Source organism: Argiope bruennichi, chromosome 2 (assembly GCF_947563725.1).
Source record: "Argiope bruennichi chromosome 2, qqArgBrue1.1, whole genome shotgun sequence".
Taxonomy (NCBI): Eukaryota; Metazoa; Arthropoda; class Arachnida; order Araneae; family Araneidae; genus Argiope; species Argiope bruennichi.
In genome coordinates this window covers 119,203,024-119,217,129 of record NC_079152.1, presented here as the reverse complement: position 1 = coordinate 119,217,129, position 14,106 = coordinate 119,203,024, and the positions used below count along the sequence as shown (strand labels likewise).

General features: G+C 26.3%; 1 protein-coding gene across 5 annotated transcripts in view; it reads left to right on the top strand.

The window, feature by feature from the left end:
- LOC129990432 (echinoderm microtubule-associated protein-like 2) overlaps positions 1-12,769 on the top strand; it is an 86,513-nt gene extending 73,744 nt beyond the window's left edge. For all 5 annotated transcript variants that reach the window (XM_056098157.1, XM_056098160.1, XM_056098158.1 and 2 more), the window contains 12 exons: positions 1,105-1,209; positions 2,894-3,028; positions 3,908-4,007; positions 4,111-4,268; positions 5,887-6,012; positions 6,137-6,268; positions 7,050-7,206; positions 7,458-7,555; positions 8,555-8,642; positions 9,219-9,314; positions 9,651-9,781; positions 10,214-12,769. In XM_056098157.1, the coding sequence (XP_055954132.1) occupies positions 1,105-1,209; positions 2,894-3,028; positions 3,908-4,007; positions 4,111-4,268; positions 5,887-6,012; positions 6,137-6,268; positions 7,050-7,206; positions 7,458-7,555; positions 8,555-8,642; positions 9,219-9,314; positions 9,651-9,781; positions 10,214-10,339 (1,452 nt within the window). In that variant the 3' untranslated portion in view covers positions 10,340-12,769. The remainder of the gene's footprint in view (positions 1-1,104; positions 1,210-2,893; positions 3,029-3,907; positions 4,008-4,110; positions 4,269-5,886; positions 6,013-6,136; positions 6,269-7,049; positions 7,207-7,457; positions 7,556-8,554; positions 8,643-9,218; positions 9,315-9,650; positions 9,782-10,213) is intronic.
- The last annotated feature ends 1,337 nt before the right edge of the window (positions 12,770-14,106 follow it).

The window sequence follows — 14,106 nt, the reverse complement described above, 5'->3', positions numbered from 1 at the left end:
TGGCTATATCCAAAACCCTTTGACGAGAATTGATTTATTTGAAGATTAGGGATTTAGAGGTAAATACTTGGAAAAAGTATATCTCGTATTGCTAACAATATCACCAACTAGTGTAGATGCTGAAAGAGCGTTTTTGACAGCTGGTAATTTTTGCACAAAATTACTTTTCAGGCTTAATGACAGTACAATGGATGCATTATGTTTTTTAAGATCACATTTCAAAAATTTGTAATAGTACCACAGACTGAATAATGATATTTACACTTTTTTTGGTGATTTAAGTAAATAAGATGTTCCTTTACTTTTTTGTGATTCTTTATATAGTGTTATAATTTATACGTTACATATTATTTTTTGTGATATTTACACCCTCTTATAAAACTGGCAAAAAAAAAAAACAAAGGAACACCTGTGTTTTCTTTCTTCTTTTAAAATTTCTAATACCGGTATTAAAACCGGTATCCCAGTATTAAGATCTAAAAAATACCGAATACCGGTATTGAAATTTTGGTCCAGTATTGCAATCCCTAATGCTAATGTTATAAATTTTTCATAATTACATTTATTCAGAAAATAATACTCTGTTCAATATATATAATTTGAATAGATATTTTATGCCCAAAAATTATAAACAATGCTGGATTTTTTTCTGAGTCGATGAACATTTAATTATGATTACATTAGTTTTTTTATTTATTTATTTATTATCAATAATTTGTTTTTATTTAAAATTTCTTAAATAAAAAATTTCTGTATTTATGATGACTTAGCAAAAATTTATAAATGTGTTATTTAAAGCAATTTAATCTTCTCAAAGCCAAAAAAAAAAAAAATTGTATGAAACATTTCTTTCACCTCATGTCTTTATGTAATTTTAAAGCCATTCATTGTACTTTTCTGCATACATTTATATTAATATTTTATTTTTATTTATTTTTAATTTAATTTCTGACTAGCATAAATTTCTTATTTTCTCAAATAATACTTTAATTAATCACTTTAAGAATTAATAATATTAAATTTAATTTATTCAAGAAATACTTTTAAAATTACACATCAAAAAGATGTCTTAGATTTGATGTAAACCATTTCCTTTCTTCACAGGATGGTGGTTCATTACTTTGTGTCATTGATGAATCTGTAGAGCATACATTATCACTGTGGGATTGGCAGAAAGGTGAAAAAGGACACAAGATTACAGAAACTAAAGTATGTAATGCCTAATGAATGTTGAAATTTTCGCTATTTTATAATAAATTTCATTTTCTAGCTTTCTCCCCCCCCCCCCTACAGTTAAATAACTTGCATTTTATGCAGTTTATAGGATAATCTCCCTTAATTTTGAAAATCATTGTATAGAATAAGATAATTATACTTAAAATCTTTAAAAAATTTAGAATATTGTTGTACAAACAAACTGCTCTGTTTTATTGTTTAGAAGTCAATTTGTAAGGTCTCTACTAAGACATATAGTCTTGGAAAGAATATATTAAGCAGTGTTTAGAACTGCTATGGTATGGTGATGAAATCTCATCTACAATGTTCTAAGATCATAGGTTCAAGGCGCAATTTCAGTGAAAAACTTTCAAGCATATGGTATTGGATATATTAAAGTCTGTTCTGCATAGGTCATAATGTTGTGGCATGGAGGTTTTGGAAATTTTACATCCAATTCAGGTGTTTGTTTCAGCATCTGACCACAATTAAAAGCCAAAAATGGTGATATACCTTAGTATGACAAGTGGTACTTTAATATACATAATCAGTCTAAACAGTTATTTATATTCATAATTTAAACTATGTTTTTGCCTTTAAGAGCTTTAAAATATATGTATTAAAGTATTTCATAATTATTTAGATATTTTTTGTTTTGAAAATTAAGTTATTATTTTATCTAATTAATTATTTTTCTTAGTATGTCATAAATTCCTTAATACTGGTTGATTTTTTTTTTTTTTTCTATAGAATGTACCTTCTTTTTTACTGTGTTGTGTATTTTTTCACAATAATTTATATTATCCAGCAAAGATGCTTAAGGCCAGATAATATGTTCCTGACTTTTAAAGAACCAAATCATTTTATATTCATTTTGCATTTTTCTGTACTTTTTTGTTATGTGTTTTATGTAAAAACTATATCTGAATATGCATGCATTATGGAAAATATATGAGGCTTTATGTAACAGTTAGCAGCCAGTAAATGATAGCATTTGTTAGGATCCATTCCTTTGAGCTTGTTGTGCAAAAGAAATGCTGCTAGTCATCTTTGGATGATTGCAACTTCAAAACATTCTTTAAGCAATGAGTGCTTTAAAGAAAAGAAAAAGAAAGAAAGAAAAAGGTTTATTTTATTAAATCAGAACTCTTAAAAAAGAAATGAGTATTGGATTAAAATTTGGTTTCTTGTGTAAAACATTCTTATGGTCAAAATAATACCTATTATTAAAAGCATGTTGTAAAATCGCCTGATAAAACTTGTTCATAGTTTCAGACATTTCAATTGAAAATGGCATCTTCTTTAACTAAAATAAATGAAATATATGAAAAAAGTGGCATATTTGAGCCTTGTTGAATTAAAAAATATATAAATAAATAAATAGTGACAATAAATGAAAATGAGTTCTTAACATATTTCTATGTGTATCAAATTCTAAAAATTATGCCAGATGTATTCATTTTGCCTTTTTCACATATGTTAAATGCTTATGAAAGTGCTTTTCATGTTTTAAAAGCTTGTGATTAATTAAACCTATTATCTAATAACAGTGAATAAAATCTGACAACTTATTAATGTATTCTTATGAAAATTATTCTTTGCTGAATTATTTGCTTCATTTTAAAAAGTTTTTAAAGCCAAAAATTTACATTTTTTTAATGTTTTTTTGCTATTATAGAGTGCCACTGAAACAGTTCTTGCAGCTGAATTCCATCCAATGGACAGACATACTCTCATAACCATTGGGAGAGGTCATATCTATTTTTGGGATACGGAAGGGGGGACATTAGCAAAGAAACTGGGATTGTTTGAGGTAAACATTTCCTGCCTCGAAGTTGTATTTCTTTGAAAATCATGATATTTATCTCTTATTTGAATGTTGTGCAAAATAGTTTTATATTATTGAATTAATAAAATTTCCTAATTTTTTTTTATTATTATTTTGTTGCTATTTATAACATAATCTTTAAATTCATTGGCATAACTATATATTTATAATGAATAAAACTTTTACTCTTTTACATATTCTTTAGTCTTGGAATTTGATTTTCCCAAGCTATTTCTTATCCTGTAGCTAAAATTAATGCTTATTTTTAGAATGCAAATATACATTGCAAGAAAATCTGTATCTTTTTATATTTCCACTAAAAATTAATATAGTATAGCTAGCTATATTAGTAAAAGAATGATGAAATTGCTTTTGTAATCAATTGCCAAAGAACAAACTGAAATGTATTGGTCCATAGAGAAAAAGACCTAATAGCAGAATAATTTATTATGTCATTCTAAATGTCTAAATCATATTTATTGAGACTCCTAAGAATCTATTTGTAACTAGTTTGTTTCTTTGTTCTCTTCATTATATAAAGAGAATTTCCCCAATATCTTGAAGTTAATTTTCTTGATCAGTTTAACAGACAAATACATATCAGAAATGAGGGATTAGTGTAACTATAGATACTATTGAAATAATCTATGCAAACTTCTGTTAAACAGTTAATTGCATATTTATATATTTAAAATGCTCAACTAATATTCATAATATTTTACTGTTATTGGATTATTGTACTTTTATTTTTTGCACTGTGTGCCCATGTTCTTTCTAAAATTCCCCCCCCCCCTCTTTAAATAAATGTTATATGCATAACTTGAATTGCATTATTCTTAAACTACAATATAATTTAATTTTTAGAAGCAAGATAAGCCAAGGTATGTTCTATGTATGTCTTTCACAGAAACTGGGGAATTACTCACTGGTGATTCAAATGGCAACATCCTTGTCTGGTCCAGAGGTAAGCTGTTTTGTAACTTAATGTTTTTATTTTATATGGAATTTTCTTTATTTTATATTTGAATTGTATTTTAATATTAAATTTTGCCATGGTTTTTAATTAGGCTCTAATAAAGTTGCCCGTACCATATATAATGCTCATGATGGTGGAGTCTTCTCCATATGTTCCATGAAAGATGGAACATTTCTTTCTGGAGGAGGACGAGACCGAAGAATCATTGAGTGGGATCATGCTTTGACTCGAACGGGTAGAGAAGCAAAGGTAATGATGCAGTTTAAATTATAATATTATTCTTAACTTGTACATAAGTCGGAATTTTTTAAAAATAAACATTAATGTTTTATTTCAATTATTTTATCAGCTTATAATGTAAAATTTACAAAATTAAGAGCTTATTCAAGTAGAATTCAACAACTTTCACCAAATGCAGCAAGAAATAATTCAATTAAACAGAAATGCAGCCAGTTTCACAGATTTAAAAAATTAGTGGAGGATATTAGTAACATAAATGAAGTATAAAAAAAGTAGCCACTAATCATCCTTTTCTTTGAATTTTGTCATTCTCTTTAATCTCTTGGATATTTATTCCATAAGGTGTTATAATATTCTTCTTCTTTTTTTTTTTTTTTTTGTCTGTTTGTTTTCTGTCGTTTGTGCAAAAATTTTTGCTTATCTTCAATAATATTTGGTTTTAATTTATTCCAATTTGTGACATAACTATAAAGAAATGCCCATAAAGCTTGAAAGTCTGGAGACAATGGAGGATGATCCAAAATCTTAGAATTTCAATATTGTAGCCATTCCTTCACAATTTTTTATTTATTCTGGCTTGTTATCCGGGTGGAAAGTCGAGCATTATAACAATTCCAGATTCTCTATACTAGGAGCAACATTTTATTTGTTGATAGCTAGAGAGCTATTTTATTCATTGCAAACTCTAAATACTAAAGTTCTGACCTCTAATGCTGCCATGTCCCATATCACCTGTAATTGTATGCTTATCATTAAATTCATTCTCCAATCTCTAAATATGTATTTGCTTCTTAGTACCAAAAATTTATTAAAAGAATTTTTTTTTTAAATCACAAAATAAAATGTTATTTCAAAAATTTAAATCCTTTTTATGGTACTTTCTGAAAACTTGCTGGTAACGATTTTTTAGATAGCAGAGTAATTTTTATTGAAGATATCACATAATGTGTGAAAATATTCTGTTGTACATGTAAAACTTGAATGCTGAGTAATTTTACGTTTAGTTTTTATATTTTTAATAATGATTTGTTTCAATAAATAAGTTGGAATTTAGATGAAATGATATGAAATTAAGGAAATTCTATGGCTCAATGAACAAAACAGTGTAAAAAAATTTTAAATTGCACAAAATGCATGGTCAAAATTTGGAAAATATTTTGTTAGAGAAACCATAAAAGCAAGTTACATAGAATATTTAACTAAAAAATTTAAGAATCATTAATCCTAATGACCCAGCTGCTTGCTAAAGTTGGACAGTGTAAAAATAAATTCTGTCTGAAATATCTTTAAAAATATAATTTCATTCGGAATGTTTAAAAAGTTTGATGCAACAAAAATAAAGGAGTAAAATAACTGCCATTATCATTCTGTTTGTATCATATGCTAGCAGTGGATTCTGACTTTAAAAATTTTCTAAAAACCATTGACCTTATATACTTTTTTAAAAATTTAATTTATTTTTATTCATAAATTATTTTTTTCTAAAAGACACAATGTGAATTGTGATCATACTGGCTTGCTTGTTGCTTTATTATTTGTAATTTAATCTACTAGAATGCCTATATTTTCTTTTATGCATAATCTATTATTCCATATTATAACTTTTTAAAATTTGATTTCCCTTTAGCTTCCTGAACAGACTGGTGGAATTCGAGCTCTAGCACAAGGGAAAGGCAGCATGCTTCTTGTAGGGACAACAAGAAATTGCATTCTTCAAGGCACTTTATCGTTGAATTTTTCATTAGTTGTTCAGGTAAAAATTATTTGCTTAAAATATTGAAAATGTTATTGATTATGCAACTATATTGGAAAATTTTAACTTTAATTCAGGAAAATTATTTATACTGAATCTTATATTTATATTTACTTAATCACAGGGTCACACAGAGGAGATTCGGGCTTTAGCTGTACATCCTAACCAAAGTCAATTTATCACTGGCGGGCATGACCATTACATTCATTTATGGGATACCATGTCACATTCAGTTGTTTGGAGTAAAGATATTGGGGTATGGAGACTTAATTTTTTTATTTTAGTTTGATGTTTTAACTATATATAATTTCAGATATATAGGTATTTTAATTTGTGATGGATTTATACTTTTGCCTTATTGCATTTCTTTCTCTTTTTATACTTTTGTAATTTTAATAATTTAATATTTAAATTTATTACTATGTATATTATCAGTGAAGTGTGTGTATGTAGTATTTATGTGAATTATTTTTATTTATTGTTCTCAACAGTATTGCATGTAAACTTTTAAGTGTAGATAATATTAAGGAAATATTTTAATTTATTAACAGAAAAAATAAGATCAGCTATTCATAAATGTAAAATTTTAAAGAGGTTGTTTTTAACATGACACCTAGGATATAAAAAAGGATATCCTTGACGATTAAATATTTTATTAATAAATAGATTTTTAATGGAAGATCGTTTAAAAAAGTATAACAGTCATTCATTGACAAAATGTTAACTTAAAGCTTTATACATTTATAACTTTATGGCATATAAAATTAAGAATACAAAAATGCTTTTCTCAGTTTTCAGTTATTTGAAGAAATAGATTTTATTTTATATGAAGAATTTCTTCATGCATTTTTATTTAATTATGCACATATTTGTACTTGACAGAAAAAGTAGTGAACAAATGTTTGTTCTCCTTCAATTGAAATATTTATTAATCTGGTTATTAAAGTTAGAAGTAAAAAAGATGCATAAATAGGAATTTCATGAATATGTCACCATTAGTCTTGCTATTGGTCGTTTAAAAATTAATTATTTTTCAGGAAGCTGTCCAATCTGCTTGTTTCTCTCCTGATGGAAGTGTGGTTGCTCTTGCAACAACATCTGGCAGATGGTCTGTATTGGATGCAACCACAAGACAAGTCTATTCCATGCATGCTGATGGTAGTGAAGCCATTGATTGTGTTAAATTCTCCCCAGGTAAGTCTGCTTGGTTATTATTATTATTTAGCTACTTTGATTGTTTTTCTATTTTGTAACATTTTTCCAAAACAGAATAATAACAGATTTTCATAACAGAAACAGAGAAGTAAGAATAATTGTTACAGAATTAAGAAAACTTATGTTGAAAATTGAATTTTTGTTAAAAAAAATTTTTTTCTCTTATTTTTTTTATGCTTATCTCTCTTGATTTATCTATCATAATATGTTTAATTGCCTCTTTTTTACAGATGGTAGATTTCTTGCTGTTGGATCACATGATAATTATATATATGTGTATCAAGTGGATGATGAATACAAGAAATATAACAGAATTGGACGATGCATGGTAATTTTTTATTTGCTTTTATAAGTGATTTTAATAAAATAATTTTTTTATACATGCACTTTTAAGTTTTATGAAAAACTTAAAAGTGCACTTGTTGATTAAAAAAAAAAGCACCAATTTATTTGTAAAGTAACAAAAAATGTCATGATAGTATTGAGCTCTGTTAACATAAATTATCTTTCTTTTAATTATATATGTAATTATAAAAAAACACATCAAAATTAAAATGTGAAATTACATTTTTCATTGAAATTATTAAATCTTTTTAAGAAGAATTATAAAAAATGAGTGCAAAATATTATAAATATTTAAAAGATTTTCTTTAAATGTCTCTTAAAATAATTTTTAAATATAATAGATTGTCAGAAATAAAAATTTCTTTTAAGGGTTTTTTTTTTTTTTTTTTTTTTTTTTTTGCCTTATCTTGAAAATAAATCAAAGGAACAAAATAAATTTGAAAATGATGATGTATTAATTTCAGTTACAGATTGTTCATTTGGATACATATTGGCTTATTAGATTAAAAAAAATATCAATGAAATTATTAGTTTACTAATGAAAATGAAATATAACTGCTTTATAAATAGGATACTACGTATTTAGAGCTTTGTAAGTTAACATCTTATATGCTTTTATATAGATGAAATTTAAATCTATTAAAACAATATGTTCAGAACAGCAATATGAAGATGGAATTAATATTCAAATAAAATCCAGAAAGTTAGGATTTATAATATTTAAAAAAAATTACAGTTGTTTATATCATCAGTTCAGTTTCTAAAAGTGTGTAGTATATATGCTTTGAGTAAAAAAGTTTGAAAAGAAAGTTAAAAATATTATGTGTCTGTAATTTATCAAAAAAACATTTAAGAGAAATAACTTATTAAAATTATAGAAACTATTTATTCTTTTAATTTGCCAATTTCACATTATTTTATCCCTCTTTTTTTTTTTTTTTTTTTTTTTTCTATTTTAATTCTAAGTTTTATGCATTTCCAGGGTCATTCCAGCTTTATCACTCATCTTGATTGGTCAGATGATAGTACATATATTCAAACTAATTCTGGAGATTATGAACTGTTATTCTGTAAGTTGTGGTTAAATTTTCGTTATATATAAATGCTTTCTCTTACTTGGAATATTTTATTTCTGTGTTTTTATTTGTTTATTTCTTGTTTGGTATTATTTAAATATAGTTTATTATTATGAGGATGAATCAAAAATATGTTAATGATATAATCTAAGTATTTCAACAAATGAGAGGGGGGAAAAAAGCAAAATTACATGTCAGAAAATTCCACATCAAGAAATTTTCAGAAAGAAATGGAAAAAAAAAAGTTATATAAAATGTTAAGCATGTCAATTATGTTTATCTCTTAAGATTGTCTAAATAAACTAATGATATATTATCAAACTGCATTTTCATGATAATTGTATATTCTTCGTAAACATTTCATGATATCTGCTGTTAGAAAACAAAATAAATTAATATTGTTGCAATTTAAATGTCTTAACAGTTTGTGATGTTGTGTTGTGATTATTGTAGCTTTGCTCATGATCAGGAAATAAATAAAGAAGTCAAGTATGTTTAAAAACTAATTTTTTTCTGTTTGTGTAAATACCAATAAATTACCCTTTCTTTATTTGACTCTGTTATTCACAGGGAATGCTGGAGTGTGCCGACAAGTCAGCAATATGTCCATAGCTAGAGATATCAAATGGAATACTCAAACATGCACAATAGGCTTTAGTGTATTAGGTAAGTGTTTTACTTAAAATTTTGTGCAGAAATATCAATATCTTTTTTAAAGTTCTATGAATTTAAATATTACAATTTTTTGCACTTTTAGGGTATGCAATGTTTTTTAGCTTAAAGCAAGGCTTTAAACTAACAGAAATATAGTCAATATTTTTTTTATATATTAACTCTTGTACTTTATTTAGCTGTCAAGTTATGATGTAACATGTAATTGTTGTTTTTATCTTGTAGGTAGATAGATATGTATATTGATAATTGAATAAAAATCCTAGTTGTTATGTGTGTGTATCTCTCTTTGCCTGATTACTAAACACACTTATTGCAAACATGTTTTAGGTATTTGGCCTGAAAATGCAGATGGTTCAGATGTCAACACATGCTCCCGTTCTCATTCTCATAAGTTATTAGCCACTGGAGATGATTTTGGGAAAGTTAACATTTATAGCTATCCTTCCTGCCAACCAAAGGTAAACTATCTTAATTCATTGTTTTATCGTATATATGGATCTTATTTTACATTATTACAGGTTTTTAAGCGTGTTTTGTTTTGCCTTTTAAAGTTTTCTTAAAATGTGTGTTTTAAAAATTCTGGAAAGCTTGTGAACAAATTATTGCGAGTACATTGTGTGTTCATTTGCAAACTTTTTTTTTTTTTTTTTTGTAAATTTAAGAATATTAGTAACTATGAAGGACATTTTAATTAATTGCATGATTTAAACTTTTATTATTTCTATCTAGCTAGACTTTACAAAGCCAAAAAATTGATTAAAGAAAATATGATTGTGAAAAATTTTCTGATAACTAATTTTTTGCCTTAAGGATTAAAACTACCTAGTTATTTAAATTTGTTCAAATTCATTTTAATGCATTTTGATTATTTTCTTTATTTTTCTTTACAGTCTCCTCACCACAGCTATGGTGGCCATAGTAGTCATGTAACAAATGTAGACTTTACTCCAGATGATACTCGTTTGATCTCCCTCGGTGGTCGAGATTGTAGCATCATGCAATGGGCATTGACTTAAATCTTCTCTCTCTAAATAGCAGTACAGATTATTAATCCTGCCTCTGAACCAGACGTTCCCGGTTGCTCTCATTTCCCTGAATGCACATTACTTTTTTTTTTTTTTTTTTTAGTGGTGTGCGTGATTCATGCAATCAATGAATTACCATGAAGCTGTTTTCTGGTCAGAAATTGTATTGTGTGAGATTTCAAATTTGTTGTGTAATGAAATTTTGATTGAATGTTGAATTATATGGCATCTTTTATCATGAGAAATGATTTAATGAACCCTAAAATTGTTAGCTGCTGGTATTAACCAGTGCGCTGTGAGATTTTGTATGTTTGTGGCATTTTGTTATGAATCAGATACTCATTATGCTTCAGGAAGTATAAATAATATCTCGCTAAATAAAATGCTTTAAAAAAGCAGTTTATAATTTTGAATACCTGTGTGTTTTAAGTTTTGTTTTCATGGTTGTTGCAGTGATCATTTATGGTAGCTGACTCTCTGAGTCTTTTTGACATGCAGAGTGTGCCGTGCTTGTGTGGTAGTGTGAGAGTTTTAAGTTAAATTATATTTCTAGAATATTATATTTAGTAGAGGCATTTAAAATTGTTTCTGCATTTTATTGGTTATTACCGAAAAAATGACATGGGTTATAAAAAATTTTATGCATTTCTTAAAATGAAATGAAACTGTTAATAACAATTTTTTAATGTTAAAAAAATATTATGAAAGGCATTCTATGACATTGTATTATAATGAAAAATGATATAATCAAAATAAATCTTGCATTTTATATTGTAAAAAAAATCATATTCATTTTTATTGAAATCCATTCAATTTTTGAATGAATAACTTATTTTATCGTTGAAATCAGAAAGCTAAAGAATCATAAATTATTATCAAAAAGTGCCTTTACTCTAAAGAGGAAAACAGATTATTTATAAAATTTACTGTGTTGCATTTTTAATGCTAAATATTATTTCAATGAATTATAATTAGTGTTTTGCATAATAAATATATCACAAAATGTTGTAATATCTTATTATGAAACTGTCAAAAATTCAGTATTAAATTTTTCAATATAAATAAAATATTTATTGAGCTCTAGAGTAAATTTTTTAATCGATGGTAAGTGCTTTGGAAAAGAAGAATCATTATATGAATAAGGTATATTATGCAAGTGTTTAAAATTGTTATATAAGAAATGCATCTAATTCATGACTATTTACACTATATTTAATTTTAAATATCTTTTATTTTTCTTTTACTTGATCTGATGCTTCTTAGCATTCTTTGGAATAATTTACATATAGTATCAAAATATTTTAGTACAATTTTGTATGTGATATGTGAAAGTATGTGTTGAAATTCTATTTATGGAATTGCAATTTCAATAATTTTAGCTTGTTAGAAAAAGTTAAAACATATTTTTTTAATTTCATGAATTTTTAGTAAATGCTTATAAGAAGAAAAAATATCTCTCATATACCTTGGTCAAAAAATATTTGTTTATTGTTACTGTTGTGCAATTATCATGTATTCATTGATTTTTATAAATAATAGAATTAACTATAAATAGATTAATTTATAAAAGAATTTACAGAAATGTAGTTTGGTTTTTTAGCTGGATGAAAACCTGCCTTACAAATCCTCTATAGTTATCCTCAAGAGGATTTGTATCCTCTATAGTTATTAATATACTCACATAAACAAAGTTTTGGTATATATGGACTTACTCTAATAATCATTTTGTGTGTGCTAGTAGAACTTAATTTGTAGGAAAATTTATTCAAAAATTATAATTGTATATAAACATTTGTCATTGATAGAAGCAGTATTTTCAATGGCAAACGTTTAGCATTGATAAAAGCAGTTCTCTGATAGATAGCATAGCTATTTTTTATCTAAAAATAATATTATTATTATTTATTATAAGAAATTAGTATTATTTTATCTAAACCTTCTAAAACTTTTAGTGTCATGGTAAATATTTTTTTCCTCTGTTGCTTTTATAGATGTCTCAAAAGTTCAAATTTCTTAATAAGAAAAGGAAAAACGCCAAATCAAAAACCCTATTCATTTTGTATATAATTGTTGCATTTCTGTCTGAAGCTGTATTTTCTTAAGAATATTTATGTGAAGATTGAATGCCTGTGCAATGTTTGCTTGTATATAGAAGCGAATTTTTGAGAATGTGATAACATTTATTATTTTTAAATAACTAATGTTTTGTGATATAATCGAAAAAAAAAATATATGAAAAAAAATGTTTGTATGAATTTGTTTTCAAATAGCAAAATTAAAATTTTGTAATAATCTGTTTATAGGTTATGTTATTAGCTATAAAAAAATTTTGTGGAAAATATAGCAGCTGTTCACTCATTTGTAAAATAAAGTTTTTGTAAATAATTTATCACAAAAATGTACAAATAAAGTTTAATGAGATATATTTTGCATTGTTTCATTTATTTTCTACATATTGCTTTATATAGTTCAAGAGGATACAGCATGATTGATATTAAAAGTAGATGTTTGCCAAAATCAAATCAGTTTTACCCAAGCACATACCAACAGACATCTGGAGGGTGTGGTGGAGGCTATGTATAGGGGCCCCACTGTGATCAAGAATTAAAATAGTGTTCTGAATAATAATAGCGTTTTCAGAAACTGAAAATATACATTTATTTTACATAGCTGGCTGAGCTTCGACTTACGCTGTTATTTGGGCAACGATCACAGTAATACCTATAAAGAGGGGGGGGGGGTCATTTATAAATAAGGAGATCCCATTCAGACATGTTAAGACTTCTGGGCGCATGCGGTTCCCAGAAGTTGAGGATGAGACTGGGTTCAAATGGACTTGTAAATCATCAACTATCTGCTTTTTGTCTACATCTAATGCAATATATTTTAATGTAATATATTTTATCTGTGTATATTTGTTTATACTAAGTTGTTGAAACAAAAAGTAAAACGAAGAAAAACTAAACGATCAACTATCTAGCAATGCACACTGCATTACTTTTTCACCGGGATATGAAGAATTAAGGAAGAAGTTTAAATAGAGCAGTCGACGGATTTGGAAATATACGAAGTTTACAGTATATATTATAATTTAGTGCAAGTGTGCAAATATTATTAATATAAGGTAAGTAAATTTACAGTCACTTACTAGGTACTCGCGTACAGTATAGCATATATTAATTTGATATTTCATTCTATAAACTGCTTTAATACTGTTAGATATAACCATGTCCATGCCAATGAAATATGGCTCTGGGTGTCAAAAAAGAAGAAAAGCTAAACTTCACAAGAAGATCAGTTTTCTTGGCTTCGAAGTAATTCTGGAAAAGAAATTGCTTCAACTTCAGAAATTACAATTCAAACTTCAACTGGGGAAGAAATTTCTACTCTTAACTACACAGTCTTGCAATGAAAATGTTGAAGAACCGTGTGTTTATACAAATATGACCGAATCGGAAAATAATGACGGAAATGACAATAACAAATACGATCAAGAGAGTATGAATGATCCTGGTTTATGGGCAAGTATTATAAATAATAAATTTAGAATGTTTTGTGTTAAAGCAGACACAAGGGATTTTTTGCTAAAAATAATGAAGGTAGATCATTTTCCACTGTGTACTACTTTTTAAAAATGTCAAATGGTGAAACCCAACTTCGCAGATGGTTCATTTATTCAAAAATGCAAGACACCGTATTTTGTTTTTGTTGTATACTGTTTTCCAAAAGAAGAAGAAATGACCAAACTACCCGATTTA